The sequence below is a fragment of the Gossypium raimondii genome, chromosome 4 (genome assembly GCF_025698545.1).
Source record: "Gossypium raimondii isolate GPD5lz chromosome 4, ASM2569854v1, whole genome shotgun sequence".
In the NCBI taxonomy this organism is placed as follows: domain Eukaryota; kingdom Viridiplantae; phylum Streptophyta; class Magnoliopsida; order Malvales; family Malvaceae; genus Gossypium; species Gossypium raimondii.
This window is the reverse complement of record NC_068568.1, coordinates 40006257-40025149: the sequence shown is the minus strand read 5'-3', so window position 1 is coordinate 40025149 and position 18893 is coordinate 40006257. Positions and strand designations below refer to the sequence as shown.

Sequence of the window (18893 nt, the reverse complement as noted above, 5' to 3'; positions counted from 1 at the left end):
ATGATGTCTTATTTTTGTACAAAAGAGAGGTAACTTATGCGAATACAAAGTGATCTCCATTGAAATACTACTATAAAACTTATGGATAACCTCATTGACAAACAATATATGTTTTCTCCCACCATTAACATTCAAATTTCAAGAAAATGAAAACTAAGGGTTTTCACTTTCATATTTCTAACCAACCTTACCTAAACTTAGGCAAGAAAAGTTTTCCATAAGAAGTAGACCAATTAAACCACCATTTTCTTTTTCATTTTTCAACCAATTTAAAAAGAGCAAAAAAAATCCCATTTCTATTATAATACCCTTAATTCAAACTCAATTCATTCATTTATTTTTATTCTCAAACTATGATTTTTATCGTAACAACAACTCTTTCTCCTTTTGATACTACGAAGTTATATGTATTAGAAATTCAATAGCACGCATGTGGAAATTATATATTTAGAACACGAAGTGTATTTAAAAATAACATATAATAAATAGTGAAGCGTATGGTTTCAAACTAATTAATGATAACAAATGAAAAAATTGAATAAATTGTGAGTAAAACGAAATTTAAACACGTAAATACATCATATTAAGAATATTAAATGCATTATCCTGGTGGTGCTGCCATCAATCTTGAGTTAATGTGAAGTTAATTTGTGACATCAACTCAATCGGCAACTTTATTAATATATATATTTGATGAAGGTGATAAAGTATGCATAATAATTTTTTTTTTAAAAATCATGTTATTGGTAAAATAAAGGTTTTAACAATTCAAAATATATATGCAAATTTTTATTGGATTTTAAAAATTATATATAAAAAGATTAAATTACATTTTAAATACGAAAAAACTTTTTTATAATTTTACTAATCGAAGTTGGATTACTCGTAACACATGGGGGTTTAATTAGAAGTATACGTACACACATATTCTCTAGTACCCAACAAAGTTATAAAAGTTTTAACATTCATTTGACTTAATCAAATACCAAGAACAATTCAACAAGTCCAGCCAAGGAGCTAATTGTGACAAAGACAATGACTTTTTTCTAAAAAAGTAGTTAAGGAATACCATCTACTTATTTTGCTAAGCAATGGTATGAACATTCTGAAAAGTTAATACCTTTACTTATTATTTATATATATATAACTTCATACTATACGGTAAACCCAAAGTTAGTAACCTAATTAAGGGTCATAAATCGATGGCTCACTCACCTACTTTTAATTCAAAAATTGTTCCCCAGAAAAACAAAAGACAAAAAAGTTTCTATCTTCATAAATTTTGACAAGTTTGGTGAAGTTAAGTGATCAATCTTCGTATGTTAACGTGGCGTATAGTCCTTTATTCTTTGCAGATTTATCAACTTGTTTGGCTGCTAAGAAAATTTAAAATACGAAAAAAGAAAGTATATAAGACAAGTTGTTGTAAAACTGATAAACTGCCTCACTCTTTCATTAGAGATTAGTCAATCCAAACCATTGCTCTTTAACCATATATTCTCAAATCCTTTCATTTTCTTTCATTCAAGCCAAAAAAAAAAAAAAAAACCAGATTTTTTTTTTTGATATTTTAAGCAAAAAACACAAAGGAAAATTTTAGTGATGGAATCTGTTGTTTCTGAGTTTGAGGGCACTCTTTTGAAAGACCCAGATCCCTTTTCTTACTTCATGTTGGTGGCATTTGAGGCCTCCGGTTTAATCCGGTTCGCATTGTTGTTGTTGTTCTGGCCAGTGATTCGATTGTTGGAAATGCTAGGGTTGGATGATGCTCGGTTGAAGTTGATGGTCTTTTTCGCGACGGTAGGGCTTCGGGTGTCGGAGATTGAATCGGTTTCGAGAGCTGTTTTACCTAAGTTTTACATGGATGATGTTGATATGGAGGCTTGGAAAGTGTTTAGCTCGCATGATAGAAGAGTTGTGGTGACCAAAACGCCTAGGGTTATGGTGGAAAGGTTTGCCAAGGAGCATTTACGAGCTGATGAGGTTATCGGAACCGAACTTGTAGTAACTCGGTTCGGATTTGCTACGGGTTTTGTTAAAAGTGATATCGCTTCTATCTCAAGGAGAGTCGCCAAGCTATTTGTAGACGATGAGCCTATTTTAGGACTCGGAAGAGCTACATCCAGTTTTCAATTCTATTCTCTATGCAAAGTAAGTTTCTTTCAATAAAATTAACAACAATTTCAAAACTTGTTAACTTGCTAATTAAAGATTACCATGCAGGAAAAAGTGCATCCACCATTTATAACCAATCAAAACCTCAACGATCAACAGCTCCTCCGACCACTTCCGGTAATCTTCCATGATGGCCGTCTTGTCAAGCGGCCGACACCCTCAACCGCTCTCTTAATCCTCCTATGGCTTCCATTAGGCATCTTACTAGCAACCATCCGGATTGTCATAGGACTAATTCTTCCAATGCAAGTCATTCCCTACATATCTCACTTATTCGGTGGCAAAATCGTCGTCAAAGGCAAACCACCACCACCCGCCTCTCGTAACAGCCCCGGTGTCCTATTCGTTTGCACTCATAGAACCCTAATGGACCCTGTGATCTTATCCAACGTTCTAATGCGCAAAATCCCAGCAGTCACATATTCCATTTCACGGATTTCCGAAATCCTATCGCCAATACCGACGATTAGATTAACTAGAATCCGAGAAGTGGACGCAGAAAAAATAAAAAATGAATTAGCTAAAGGTGACTTAGTAGTTTGTCCCGAAGGAACAACTTGTAGGGAACCCTTTTTATTAAGGTTTAGTGCCCTATTTGCTGAATTAACTGATCGAATAGTCCCGGTTGCCATGAACTATAGGGTAGGGTTTTTCCATGCAACAACAGCAAGTGGGTGGAAAGCTTTGGATCCAATCTTCTTCTTCATGAACCCTAGACCGGTTTACGAGGTAACGTTCTTAAACCAACTTCCGATGGAAGCGACATGTTCATCGGGAAAGAGTCCAGAAGATGTGGCTAATTATGTGCAAAGAATCTTGGCTGCTACGTTAGGGTTTGAGTGTACAAATTTAACCAGGAAAGAAAAATACAAAATATTGGCTGGGAATGATGGAACAGTTTCACGCACTTCCTTCGTTGATCAAGTTAAGAAGGTGGTGAGGACTTTTAAATCCTCTTTTCAATAAATTTGTTTGTTCTTTTTTTTTGTATGGAATAAATTGAATTAAATGATGTCCTTTTGTTGTACATAATGGGATTTTTTTTTTGGATTATTATTTATGAGATTATTAATAATACTTGACTTTCATGAAACTTAACATTTTTCTATTAAAAAATGCTATTTATTACATTAAAGAATTAATACACAAATGACAACCGTGTTGTGTGTTTTTATTGATATGACAAATGCTAACAAAAAGACGAGTCATCTTTAAAATATACAAAATCCTAAAATTCTGGTCAAAGCTAGTAAATGCAAAAGCAATATTATGATGAATTGATTGAGTTCACATTCAAAGAGTTTTTTAAAATAAAATAAATGACTTAAAATCAAAACCCATATCTATACAATAATGATCATTCAAAGTTCTGAAAGAATGATGTTAAAAAGAAACAATGTCTGAAACTGGTCGTCGTTGGAATTTGCGTTAGGTTCGAATTTTTATGGTGTTTATTGGAGAAATCTCCTACTTCGATTAAAAACTTACTTATGATGGATTCTATAATATAGAAAAGGGTTCTATGTATCAATATTCCAAGTGGAAGTTATACGATACAACTTCAACATAATTACTCTAATATAGCTATCCTTTTTAGGGATTTAAGAGCACGTTTGGTTCGCTGTATTGGATTAGAGATGTATTGGATTAGAGGTGTAATGGAATAGAGGTGTAATAGCAAATCAACTGTTTGGTTGAATGTAATGGAATAGAGGCGTAATAGTAATCTTGTGTTTGGTTGAATGGAATAGAGGTGTAATAGCATAATGGAAAAAACTAAAATGACTAGAATACCCTTAGCATAAATTTGTTTTGGTAAATGATTATTGTTATTGTTATTTAAATTTTAATAAGATTATTATTATCAATAATAAATAATTTAATCATATTTAAACATAATTATTATTAAATATATTTTAATTAAAATATATAATTTAATAAAATTCTTAATAATTAATATTCGATATGAATTTACTCAAATAATAATATATGATACTATAAAATATAAATTAACATAATTATTATTAAATATATTATAATTAAAATATATAATTTAATAAAATTCTTAATAATTAATATTCTTATATGAATTTACTCAAATCATAATATATGATACTATAAAAGATAATTTAACATAATTATTATTAAATATATCTTAATTAAAATATATAATTTAATAAAATTCTTAATAATTAATATTCTTATATGAATTTACTCAAATCATAATATATTATACTATAAAAGATAATTTGAAATAATTAATATTAAATATATTTTAATTAAAATATATGATTTAATAAAATTTAAAATAATTATAACTAATAAAATTTAATAAGTGAGTAAGAATTGAACTCTAAAAATAAAAAAAAACATAACCATATAGAATTGAACTCTAAAAATAAAATAAAAACATAACCATATCGAATTATCATCAACAACTCGATTGAATTTACAACAATTCGAATTAAATGGAAGTACTGCCTCAATATCTCACTTCAACTAAAAATATAAACTTAGAATTCAATAGAAGAAATTCAAGCTGATACAATATCTCTTTCACCCTGCTCTCAACTCCAATTGGCCTTCCATGAAACCAATTCTTCACTTCAAACAAAATAGCTCACCAATCTAGCAGAAAACGAATCATCGTCCAAAGTTGCCATTGAAAATAACCTCCAACTTCATGTGTCCATTCCACAAGTTAAGGGAAAAGCAATCTCGCCAATTCGGATTTATATGATGCATTGATAAATCAGGAAAAACAATCTTTCGACTCTAATCACACCAAAAGGAGAAGGGAGAGTAGCTACTTGAAATGGTACATTTTAAAGTTGCATAATAAGGAAATAAGATTTGTCACTTTAACTTACAAGGAAATTAACAAGTATGATGATAATATTCCCAAGTAAACACATATAAAAGTGAACATGCTAGTGTGGCATAGGCAAACACGAAAAACCAGAGAGGAAGTCAATGATTATATACTTACAGTAGATAAAGATTGATTCAATCAATTCAGGAGAGAAAAAGAGTGCAGTGGCTTATGTATTAAGATTTTTTCAAGCAACCAGATGAACCTGAAATTAGCATTTCTTTCAGGATACAGAGTGAAAAAAATGAAGAGATGGTTAAGAAAATGTCAACCACATAGATTTGCATAAGCAAGCCACAGTGTGCAATCCTCCCAATGGAGGCCTGAGCTCCCCTTTGAAATTTTTTCCCTTGGGTTCTGATTGCAATTTAAAATGACAACAAAATCATCATCAATCACTATCCTAAATATCCTGGGACACAAAAATAAACCTTTGCAATTACCATCAGAGTCAATGTATGTAATTGCGGTACGTTTGTCGACTGGGTTGAATGGAAGAAAGTGAACCTCTTTGATGTTTGCACGAGCCTGAATATGCAAGGTTTCTTTCATTATTTGACATGAACATCTAAAAGAATCAAATGAAAAAGAGAACCTTGAAATTGAACATTTTGTTGTTGTATTACCTCCTTCGTCTCGCAAGCATGTTAATGATGGTCGCATCAATAGCATCCCGATTTTCCATCTGGAGGCTCTTCTGCTAGCGTAACAACCAAGTCTTTGTCCATATTTTGCTAAAACCTTAAGAAAAAGGTGAACATGGCTATTTAAACTTTATCCAAAATTGAGTCATTGCAAGAACTAGGAGTTTCAAATTTTGAAGTCCAACTATTGTACCTCAACAAGGTTCCGATCAACTGTTAGACGATTCAAGGTCGAGTTCCGCTTTGTCACCGTGATAGAACATCCATTCCACCATTTCTTCAATTGTAGTCATCCTTTTAGTAATGGCACCCTAAAAAACAAACCAAACAATAGATTTGTAAACAATGTAGAATAAGTATTTCATTTGTCATTGTGTTGTTTTGGATGTTTTAGCTTATTTTCTTGGAAAATGATGTGCATTGAATAAGAGTTGTACTGTTGAGACAATCGATGAGAACCGATTGCAAGAGTAATGATAATACAAGAATTTTTACATGATATATCTTCGCTTATTTAATTGACTTTTATCACTATCAAGTAGAGCACTTGCTCGATCAATTTTAAGTGGATCGCCTTCAAGAAGGCGAGCATCTGCAGGATGATATCTCCAAGTTTTATGCTAATTATATCTCCGGTACTAAAATAGCAAAGATCTGCCTCTTGCCACCGACCATCTCGAGAACTGCATAAAAGAAAAATGATTATGAAAATTTAGACATTATTGTATTTGCAAAGGCATTAAAGAAACTTGAAGAGAGTTGCGGACCTTTGTTTTAGGAGCCGACGAGCCATGAGTGCGGCCGCAGATTTCAAAGATTGTTTTCCTCAATGAAACCGATTGTTGAATTGATAATCGAAGGCATATAATCCCTACAAAGTCCGCCATCAGGGACCCTCACCTGAAACAAAACAAACCGCAGAAAGCTATCGGGGTGACCATTCAAGCTTTGAAAAGTATATGGGGAAAGATATATAACTTACTCCACCATTGGCAAAGACAATGGCCATCATCTTCTGACTTCCATAACCCATGATAATGGGTTCCACATAAAACTTAGAAACTTCAAAAACTTGTTTTCCGGAGTATGATAAAAAGCTAGCATTATCACAAAGCTTCAAACCAAACCAGATAAACTACACTAGCTTAGCTAATAGGTCGCAAGGTCTTACTCTATTGCAATTTTATAACTAGAACTACGATAAATAATGATGATTTAACTGAAAATTTGAAACTCTATATATATATCCGAAATTACGGTGCTTACGGGCTTCTCCTCGAGCTTATTCGACAAAAATATGGACTCGAACTTCAAAGATCTTCGGATGTAAGTCCCAGACGGATGTTCTCAAGAAATAAATGATCGTAAAACTGAATTTAAATCACCAAAAACGTTAAATAAAATAATCGACATTTCTTTTACCTTCTAAATTTCCATTGAGCAGCAGAAGGAACTTCAACAGGAGGCAAACCTTCATGCTTCCAATCGAAAAAAGCATCTAATGCATTGAAACGAATATCGTTGCCGCTTGCAACGTCTTTAAGAGAATCAAACAACTTTCACCGAATATCATTTCCGGTAAAGTGGCGAAGTTTGGAGTCTTTGTTCCCATTGTTGGAGAGCCAATAAGTTGAGAATCAAGCGGTTACCACCATGAAACAGCAACAGGGTCGAGCGGATGAAGAAGAAGAAGCAGTCTGCTAATGAGTGATGAAGAAGAAGCAAATGTGGCGGCCGAAAGGAAGGAAAAAGTTATGGAATCAGAAAAATCAGAAGAAGCAATTAGGAGGGTAAAACAGGGTAGAAAAATGGGGAGAACTTAATACGCAGCAAAACAGAGCTTTTCATCCGGAATAGAAATCGGTAGATTTTGGGGATTAGGTCTGTAATGGATTAGACCTGTAATAACAATACACTGAACCAAACAATGGATTAAAGGAGTATTAAGTGGGGCCCACTGATTAGGGGTGTATTGGCTATGCCAATACACCCAACCAAACATGCTCTAAATATTTCCTAACTATTTTGGTCTATTTGGCTAAATAATCTCAACGCGTTACATAAGGCAAATATTGTATAATTGTTCTATTTTCTGTAATTTTTTCCATTTCTCTGTGTAAATAACCTAATATTGTTTCACAGTCAACAACATCTTCACCATCTAGAGAATGATGAGACAAAGAACACCATGCATTGATGGGTGGTGAGGCCCCATATTGACAACAATTTCAAAACTTGTTAACTTGCTAATTAAAGATTACCATGCAGGAAAAAGTGCATCCACCATTTATAACCAATCAAAACCTCAACGATCAACAGCTCCTCCGACCACTTCCGGTAATCTTCCATGATGGCCGTCTTGTCAAGCGGCCGACACCCTCAACCGCTCTCTTAATCCTCCTATGGCTTCCATTAGGCATCTTACTAGCAACCATCCGGATTGTCATAGGACTAATTCTTCCAATGCAAGTCATTCCCTACATATCTCACTTATTCGGTGGCAAAATCGTCGTCAAAGGCAAACCACCACCACCCGCCTCTCGTAACAGCCCCGGTGTCCTATTCGTTTGCACTCATAGAACCCTAATGGACCCTGTGATCTTATCCAACGTTCTAATGCGCAAAATCCCAAAGAATACATATTCCATTTCACGGATTTAAAATCCTATCGCCAATACCGACGATTAGATTAACTAGAATCCAGAAGTGGACGAAAAAATAAAAATAAATTAGCTAAAGGTGACTTAGTAGTTTGTCCCGAAGGAACAACTTGTAGGGAACCCTTTTTATTAAGGTTTAGTGCCCTATTTGCTGAATTAACTGATCGAATAGTCCCGGTTGCCATAAACTATAGGGTAGGGTTTTTCCATGCAACAACAGCAAGTGGGTGGAAAGCTTTGGATCCAATCTTCTTCTTCATGAACCCTAGACCGGTTTACGAGGTAACGTTCTTAAACCAACTTCCGATGGAAGCGACATGTTCATCGGGAAAGAGTCCAGAAGATGTGGCTAATTATGTGCAAAGAATCTTGGCTGCTACGTTAGGGTTTGAGTGTACAAATTTAACCAGGAAAGAAAAATACAAAATATTGGCTGGGAATGATGGAACAGTTTCACGCACTTCCTTCGTTAATCAAGTTAAGAAGGTGGTGAGGACTTTTAAACCCTCTTTTCAATAAATTTGTTTGTTCTTTTTTTTTGTATGGAATAAATTGAATTAAATAATGTCCTTTTGTTGTACATAATGAGATTTTTTTTTTGGATTATTATTTATGAGATTGTTAATAATACTTGACTTTCATGAAACTTAACCTTTTCTATGAAAAATTGCTATTTATTACATTAAAGAATTAATACACAAATGACAATCGTGTTGTGTGTTTTTATTGATATGACAAATGCTAACAAAAGACGAGTCATCCTTAAAATATTCAAAATCCTAAAATTCGGTCAAAGCTAGTAAATGCAAAAGCAATATTATGATGAATTGATTGAGTTCACATTCAAAGAGTTTTTAAAATAAAATAAATGACTTAAAATCAAAACCCATATCTATACAATAATGATCATTCAAAGTTCTGAAAGAATGATGTTAAAAAGAAACAATGTCTGAAACTGGTCGTCGTTGGAATTTGCGTTAGGTTCGAATTTTTATGGTGTTTATTGGAGAAATCTCCTACTTAGATTAAAAACTTACTTATGATGGATTCTATAATATAGAAAAGGGTTCTGTGTATCAATATTCCAAGTGGAAGTTATACGATACAACTTCAACATAATTACTCTAATATAGCTATCCTTTTTAGGGATTTAAATATTTCCTAACTATTTTGGTCCATTTGGCTAAATAATCTCAACGCGTTACATAAGGCAAATATTGTATAATTGTTCTATTTTCTGTAATTTTTTCCATTTCTCTGTGTAAATAACCTAATATTGTTTCACAGTCAACAACATCTTCACCATCTAGAGTAATGATGAGACAAAGAACACCATGCATTGATGGGTGGTGAGGCCCCATATTGACTATCATAAGGTCTTTTTCTGTAGCTGATAGATTCATAAGTACATCAAAATGAAAATCTAATAAATCGACTAATTCAAAATTTGCAAATTAGTGATTTTTTTATTCCCGAAGATCTAACTCACCAATTAATTCTTTATAACGTATTTTATTTGTCTTTGATAAATAAGATAGCAGTCGTTGACGTTTTTCCTAGAATTTTACATGGTTGAACTAAGATTTGCTTTTGTTTTACTTCTGTTTTCTTTACTGAAAATAGAATGATGTTGCAATACTTCTGCTTTTGTTGTTTAAGATCACTAATATTCTTATTGTAAAAAATAGAACTTCGGTAATGACAATTTATCGCAAAGAAAAAGAGAGAGAAAAATAAAGAACACACAAATTTTACGTGGAAAGCCTTTCGAGAAAAAAATCACGAGCAGAGGAGAAGATAATTCACTATGTCAAATTCGAATAATTACAAGAGGAGTAGACTATGTCTATTTATAGGCTTGAAAAACCATATTCTAATAGGAATGTAGTAAGATTGAAACACCTTATTCTAATAAATATCAAATAGATGGAGTTTAATAAGGTTTAAAAAATATTATTCTAAAATAAAATAAAAGAAGTGTAATTCTATAGGGATTTTACTTTTATTTTATTTTACCACTGTATTTTATTTAAATAAGGATTCAGGTCACTTAATTCTAACAATCTCCACCTTGACACAAATGCTTAATGAACAAGCTCTTCATCGCGAACTCCCAACGAACAAGTTCTCCACCTTTTCCATAAAACCCCTTAAGGGTTTAACTTCAACAATGAACACCAACCAAGTTTAAGCAATACTCAAACTTGGTTATAGGAAGTGACTTAGTCATCATATCTGTAGGATTTTCATGAGTACTAATTTTGCTCACAACAATATCACCACAAGCAATAATATCACGAACAAAATGATACCGAACATCAATGTGTTTTGTTCTCTCATGAAACATTTGATCTTTTGTAAGGAATATAACACTCTGACTGTCGCAAAATACGGCATTGATTTGAAAGTCTTCATTGAGTTCATTAAAGAGTCCCTTCAACCAAATAGCTTCTTTACAAGCCTTAGTAATCACCATGTACTCAGCTTCAGTCGTAGATAAAGCAACTGTAGTTTGCAAAGTGGCTTTCCAACTGATTGCACAACCTCCAATTGTAAAGACATAACCTGTGAGAGATCTTCTTCTATAAAGGTCTCCAGCAAAATCAGCATCAACATACCCAATGACTCCATCTCTGGTTTTTCCAAACTATAAGCAAACATCAGTAGTACCTCGTAAGTATTTTAAAATCCACTGAACTGCTTTCCAATATTCTTTATCGGGATTCACCATGTATCTGCTAACTACACTGACTGCATATGATAAATCTGGACGTGAACAAACCATAGCATACATGAGAGATCCCACTGCACTAGAGTATGGAACATGTGACATGTACTCAATCTCACCATCTGATTGTGGAGACAAAGCCGATGAAAGTTTAAAATGGGCTGCTAAAAGAGTACTAATAGGCTTAGCATTCTGATATTAAATCTGCAATGAACTTTCTCAATGTACCCTTTCTGACTTAGGTACAATTTACTTGTTTTTCTATATCTGAGAATCTCCATACCAAGTATCTTTTTTGCTGGTCTCGAATCTTTCATCTCAAATTCTTCACTTAGTTGGGCTTTGACCTTTCTTATCTCTCCTTTATCTTTTGCTGCTATCAACATGTCATCAACATAAAGGAGTAGATACACAAAAGAACCATCACTGTTTTTCTTAAAGTAAACACAATTGTCAAAACTACTTCTTTTGAAATCATGAGAAGTCATAAAGGAATCAAACCTCTTGTACCACTGTCTTGGTGACTGTTTCAAATCGTAAAGGGATTTTTTCATGAAGCAAACATAGTCCTCTTTTTCTGAGACTGTAAAACCCTCTGGTTGTTGCATGTAAATATCCTTCTCAAGTTCTCCATGCAAAAATACAGTTTTTACATCTAACTGCTCAAGCTCCAAATCATGCAATGGCCATAATATCAAGCAAAGCTCGAATTGAACTATGCTTCACAACTAGGGATAACACATCTGTGAAGTCCACTCTTGGAATTTGACTGTAACCCTTTGCAACAAGCCTTGCTTTATATCTAGGTTCTTCAACTCTTGGAGTCCTTTCTTTCTTTTTAATCACCCATTTACAACGAACAACCTTTTTACCTTTAAGAAGTTTCACAAGATCCCATGTTTTGTTTTTATGGAGTGATTCCATCTCCTCTTACATAGCAAACATCCACGTTTCTGAGTCTTCACAACTAACCGCCTCAGAATAATTAGATGGCTCTTAGTTTGCATCTATATCTTCAGCCACGTTTAAGCATAAACAACTAGATCAGCCTCGGCATACTTCTTTGGAGGTTTAATTTATCTTCTAGTTCTGTTTTTGGTGATAGAGTATTATGGTGAAGAAGCAACTCTATTCTGAATTTTTGTACTGACTTAAGGAGTCGACTCTGTTGTAGATTCTGAATTAATTTGATGCTCCACCTGCTTTTAATTTTCTTTATTGGAAGAGTTTTTAAAAGAAAAGTTAGGTAGCATAGCAGTTTCATCAAAAACAACATCTTTGCTAATCACAACTTTTCTATTTTCAAGACACCATAACTTATACCCTTTTACACCAATTTTATAACCAAGAAAAACACATTTAATGAATCTTGGTTCTAATTTTCCATTATCAACATGAGCATACGCAAGACACCCAAAGATCTTTAAATCAGAATAGTCAGCAGGATTACTAGACCATACCTTTTATGGAGTCTTTTTCTCAATGGCAACGGATGGAGATCGATTGATCAAAAAACATGCAGTAGAGGCTGCTTTGGCCCAAAATGACTTTGGTAAGTTGGAATTTGACAACACACATCGAACTGTCAAATGTCTCACGATCCCTTCTGACTTGCGCAGTTTATTAAACTCATTAGAATAGAACTCTAAGCCATTGTCTGTGCGGAGGTATTTTATTTGTTTTTCCCTCTGTTTTTCAATCGTAATTTTCCAAGACTTAAACGAGGAAAACATATCACTTTTCTGCTTCAGGTAGAATGCCCACATTTTTCTAGAAAAATCATCAATAAAAGTTAGCATATAATTAGCTCCACCTCTCGAAGGCACTCTGGATGGCCCCCACAGATCAGAATGAATATACTCCAATGTTTCCTTCGTGTTATGGGTTCCTCTAGTGAATGAAACTCTATTTTACTTCCCAAAAACGCAGTGCTCACAGAACTTCAGTTTGTAAATTCCTTACCCATCAAGAAGTCCTCTTTTGCTCAATTCTGCCATACCATTCTCACTCATATGCCCTAGGCGCATATGCCAAAGTTTAGTAATATCATCATCTAACAAGGAAGAGGATGCGACAGCTGCATCACTAGTAACAGTAAAACCCTACAAAATATATAACTTAGTAGTCTTTCTCTGCCCTTTCATCACAACGAGAGAACCTTTGGAAATCTTTAAAGCCTCACTTTCAGCTGTGTATTTGTATCCTTTTGAATCAAGAGTACTCAACAGAATTAAATTTCTCTTCAATTCTGGAACATGTTGTACGTCACTAAGTGTTCTGACAACTCCATCAAAAATCTTAACTTTAATTGTTCCAACACCTGCAATTCTACATGAAGCGTTATTTCCCATCAAAATAACACATTCAGACACTATTTCGTAAGTTGTAAACCAATCCCGATTGGGACTTATGTGGAAGGTGCAGCCCGAATTAAAGATCCACTTCTCGCTCACTTTAGAATTGTTGACAGAAGTGGCTAGAAGTTCACCATCGCTGTAGTCTTCTACAACATCGGCTTTACTGAAATTTTTTGGTTATTTTCCATTTTAATTTGAAGCCTCCATTTTGATCTTGTTCTGTAGCTTATAACACTCAGTTTTAATGTGTCATTTCTTTTTGCAAAAGTTACAAGTTTTACCTTTGTTTGAAGACTTCGATCTACCCTTAGATTTACCGCGAGGATTCCGTTCCTGTGTCCTTCCATGACCATCATCAGCATTTCGATCTTATCTTCCATGAACAATGAAACCCTCTCCCTGAGAGTCAGTTTGAGCCACAAGATACTTCATCTTATCATACGAGGTTAAAGAATCATAAACCTCATCAACTGTGAGAGACTCGCGGCTATATAAAATTGTGTCTCTAAATGTTGAATAAGACGAGGGTAATGAACAAAATAGAATAAACCCTAGATCTTCCTTATCATACTGAACCTCCATGGCCTCCAAGTTTGAGAGAATTTCTTTAAACATTGTTAAGTGTTTATGCACAGATGCACCTTCCTCCAAACGATGAGTATAAAGACGTTGCTTCATATGAGCTTGCTAGTTAGAGTTTTCGACATACATATTTGTTCCAACCTCTTCCATAATCCAGCGGCGGTCTTCTCCTTCATCACATCCTGCAAAATTTCGTTAGACAAATGCAGATGTAACTGTGTTAATGCCTTTCGATCATTGCCCTTCTTCTCTTCCTCCGTCAATGTTGAAGGCATCTTATCTACTCCTAGCAGGGCTTCCTCTAAGTCCATCTGTGCAAGAATTGCCTGCATCTTTATCTGCCACAACGCGAATCTGGTGTTGTGATCCAACAACGAAATTTCATGCTTCAAAGACGTAATTACTGTGATTGAGATGAACAACCCGGAAGCTCTGATACCAATTTTTAAAAAATAGAACGTCGGTAATGATAATTTATCGCAAAGAAAAAGAGAGAAAATTAAAGAACACACAGATTTTACGTGAAAACCCTTTTGGGAAAAAGACCATGGGCAGAGGAGATGATAATTCACTTTGTCGAATTCGAATAATTACAAGAGGAGTAGACTATGTCTATTTATAGGCTTGTAAAACCATATTCTAATAAGAGTGTAGTAAGATTGAAACACCTTATTCTAATCAATATCAAATAGATGAAATTTAATAAGGTTTAAAAAACATTATTATAAAATAAAATAAAAGAAGTATAATTCTATAGGATTTTATTTTTATTTTATTTTACCACCGTATTTTATTTAAATAAGGATTTGGGTCACTTAACTCTAACACTTATATCTTTAAACCCAAAAGTCCTGTAACCTTAAGAAATTCTTTTTGTATCTTGAAAACCATGGATTGAAAATCCTAAAATAAAAATCGATTAAAATATTTAAAAAATTAAAACGATGATTTGATTTACAAACAATATTTCAGTTTTAAATTTTACTCAATAAACTATTTCCTTTTACAGTTGTTAACTTTTTTACTTTTAAATATTTGATTTTAGTTTCAATAGTGAATGGTTTTAAAGATATAAAAAATACCGATTGAGTCTGTCTTGGTTTGATTAACATTAGCATTGGAGTACATTTTTCCTATTTAAGGGTTGGGAGGAACTATAACTAGTTCTAGATATCAAAAGAGTAATGATTTAATTTTAAAGACTTTAATTAAAATTAAATTGAAATAGAGAAATTAGTGGATAATAATATTTTATATCTTTAAAATTTGGTATGATATAAATGGTATTTAAAAATTAAAAGTTTTAATATTCCTAAAGTAATTGAGTTGGAAGTTTCAGAGAATTTGGATTGTTTTTGAGCATCACATGCAAAGTGAAATTAAAAAGAAGAAGAAGAAGTTATTTTGGTAAATTATAAAGAATATTAAAAAGGTAAATGAAAAGTCATTGTAACCGAGTAAAGTACATTGAAAAATATATTCAAAGTCTATGGTGGAAAAAGAATGAATTAAATATACATCCCTAATTAAATAGATGTTGACGTGGTAAGGATACCATTGGAAAAGCGTGCCACGTATCTTAATTGATTGATGACGTGGTGCATGCTTTTTAGATGATCATCGCGTAAACAAATGGTTTAATTATGGGGTGGTAGGGGGCCAAATTCTGTTATGAAGTTAAAACTTCCCTCTTTTATTCCGCCACACTAACACAAAGCTAACAGTTTGTAATGTAGTTAAAACCTCATGCTAGCAAACGTTTACAGCGTAACTCTCACTTCAACGCGCTCTTTCCGTTTTCCCTTCACCATTGTACATATAAATCAGTATTTCTTCCTCTCTTTGAATCACCATCAACTCTCATCTCCTTCTGCCCCCAAAATGTTTCCTCTTTTGGGAAATTAGTATTCAATTTCCCTTTACTTCTGTTACTATGGAATCAACGACGTCGTATTGGTGTTACCGTTGCAGTCGATTCCTTCGGATTTTTAACCGAGATCCCATCGCTTGCCCCGACTGCGACGGCGGATTCATCGAAGAGATCGGTTACCATCCTCACGCCGAATCCCGTCGCCTCGGCACCGATAGATTCCAAGCTGTCTCCAGGCATACCAGCTCTACTCCTGCTTCCACAAGCCGTCGTAACCGCGGCGATCGGTCTCCTTTCAATCCCGTCATCGTCTTACGCGGCGGAGCCTCTACTTCCTCAGCCGCTGGGGAGAATTCTAATGTTGAGCATAACGGGAGAGGGTTTGACCTTTATTACGACGACGGTGGTGGGGCAGGTCTTCGACCCTTACCCCCGACTATGTCGGAGATTCTATTAGGTTCGGGGTTTGAGAGACTACTTGACCAGTTATCCGAAATGGAAATTCAGAACATCGGGCGTTACGAAAACCCGCCGGCCTCGAAAGCGGCGGTGGAAGCAATGGCAACGGTGGAAATAAACGAAACCCATATTCTCAACGAGCTTTACTGCGGGGTTTGCAAGGAGCCATTCGAGTTGGGAACCCAAGTCCGAAACATGCCCTGCAATCATTTGTACCATTCGGAGTGTATACTCCCATGGCTTGAGTTACGAAACTCATGCCCCGTTTGCCGGAATGAATTGCCGGCAGAAACCGGTGGTAGGTATGCGGAGGAGGGATTGAGTATTTGGAGGCTACCGAGTGGAGGGTTCGCGGTGGGGAGGTTTACAGGCGGAAGAATGGGAGGGGAGAATAGAGAGGTGAGCGTCGGAGGGGAAAGAGGAGGGGTTCTGGGAAGGGTGTGGAGGAATATGGTGGGGTTATTTGGGGGGTCAAGTTCAGCTGCTGCAACAAGGCTGGATTCAGGGATAAGTAGAAGCAGTAGGCTTTCCTTTAATGCTACTTCAAGGAGAAGAAGAGGTTGGGCTGTTGAAGTTGATCATGACAGAAGAAGAATATGGTAATTTTTTCTCAATTATCACAAAATCATTGTAAATTATGATATCGTATTTGATTAGGATTCGGGTTCTATATATCTTTGGATATATAATAGGAGTAGATATACCAGCTTATGAGGTTCAGATTGCTGCAATAGACGGTAAGATAATTAACTCAGCTATGATGTAGTAGATTGAGATAAGAAGAATAAATGCAAAGGAGATGGATTCTTTTTTTAGCAAATGATCAAGCATGTGTATTTTCATTTCCCTTGTGAGGGTCATCTTTTAGCTTTATTGGAGTGAATGTGGAGGTTTATTGGGGAATGTCATGATCCTTGAATCCACCCACTGTTGTTATTGATAGTGTGGGAACTTTTCAACCACTGCCTTTGACTTGCAATAGAGAAAGAAACTCCTTTGCGCTATTACATAACCCAATTACTGACAAAATGAATCATTTGGGATAAGACAAAATGAATACTTACAGTGGGGCGAGCCAATGGTATGACTTATGATTGACTTGGGCTACTTTAGTCTTGCTTTTTTGAGAAGGGCATTTAAGCGGTAATATGAAAAAGTAATTTTAAGAATAATTTTTAAAAAGTTTAGTTTAACATTTAAGTGTTTAGTATTGTTGTCAAGAAGTGCTTTTGAAAAATAAAATATCTATTTTAGACATGGTGTTATAAAATAATAAATATGCATTTAAATCATATTTAAATTAGTTAATATCATGGTATCTTAGTAAAAATATAAAAAAACAATTTATTATAATTTGTTGATAATATTTTAATATATGAAATATAAGTTTTAAATATTTTAAAAAATTAATATTAATTATTCATAAAATTTAATTGAATATATAAATAAATATATTTTAAATAATAAAATATAACCAATAAAAATTTTAAAATATTATATTATATAAAATAAATTTTAATAAGAAACTAATTACATACAAAATATAAATATTATATAAAACACATTATAAGGGTTAAAACTATCATTCGGTTCAAAAATACTTTTTTCAATAGCAAAAGCTAAAACAAAACTGCTTTTACTTTTAGGTTCAAAAGCATTTCTGACTTTAAAAATTGTTTGTTTAGCATTGCTTCTTGCTTGAAAAGTGCTTTTGACTCCAAAAATACTTTTGAAAAATAATGCTAAACAAAGCCTAGAGGCTAGATTGAATTGTAAGACACATTTTGATGTCGTCACCTTTTAAATATGTAATCAAGTCTAATTGAATTACTTTAATGAATAGTCTGTACTCCATCAAATTTCAATAAAGTAAATAAAAATTGGGCAAACTTGATAAAAAAATACCAATTACTTTTTTTTAATGTTTTAGGTCGTTTTTTTTTTCATATTTAAAGAAATAGGGTGTTTTAGGAAAGAAACATAAAATGCGTGTTTTTTTTTGTTGGGTGTTGAATATTTAAGGAGAAAAATTTATTTGTGTTTGTGTTTGAGGTTGATATTGTGATAGTTTTAAGGTATATTTGAGTTCAAGGTGATGCGATAGCGCGAAAAGTCATTCATTTCATCTATCGTATCAGGATGGAACCATCACCATAGAAGCCCGTTGTATTGCAACTTAGGCTCCCAATTTACGACGGTTATACAGTCACAAGTTAAAGTATAACTAAGACTCCTAATTGACGATGGTTATGCGGTCACGAGTTGGAATATGACTCGGGAGCCTAGTTGACAGTGGTTATGTGGTTACGAGTTGAAGTTTTATGATATTGGAAAATGATGCTTTATAAACCCCATAAAAAAGTTTAAGATCATAACCATAAGGAAAAATTAAAAGGATTTCCAGTAAAATCAACTTATTCTTTTTGCCCATCTCCAGCGCCACAGACATTCCTCCCCCTGAAAGTCTTCTTGCCCCTAAATTTGTCACAAGTAGCAAACAATAAGGCTAATGATATTACTTTGGTAGAGCCTGACAAAAAAATAAG

General features: G+C 33.9%; 2 protein-coding genes across 2 annotated transcripts; both read left to right on the top strand.

The window, feature by feature from the left end:
- The first annotated feature begins 1537 nt into the window (after nucleotides 1–1537).
- LOC105779963 (glycerol-3-phosphate acyltransferase 5) lies at nucleotides 1538–3273 on the top strand. Its single transcript, XM_012603994.2, has 2 exons — nucleotides 1538–2151; nucleotides 2224–3273. Exons 1-2 carry the CDS (start codon nucleotides 1603–1605, stop codon nucleotides 3139–3141), a joined length of 1467 nt encoding a protein of 488 aa, XP_012459448.2. The 5' UTR covers nucleotides 1538–1602; the 3' UTR covers nucleotides 3142–3273.
- A 12444-nt stretch (nucleotides 3274–15717) lies between these two features.
- On the top strand, nucleotides 15718–17306 carry LOC105779964 (probable E3 ubiquitin-protein ligase RHC2A). Its single transcript, XM_012603995.2, has one exon. It carries the CDS (start codon nucleotides 15952–15954, stop codon nucleotides 16948–16950), a length of 999 nt encoding a protein of 332 aa, XP_012459449.1. The 5' UTR covers nucleotides 15718–15951; the 3' UTR covers nucleotides 16951–17306.
- Nucleotides 17307–18893: the final 1587 nt, after the last annotated feature.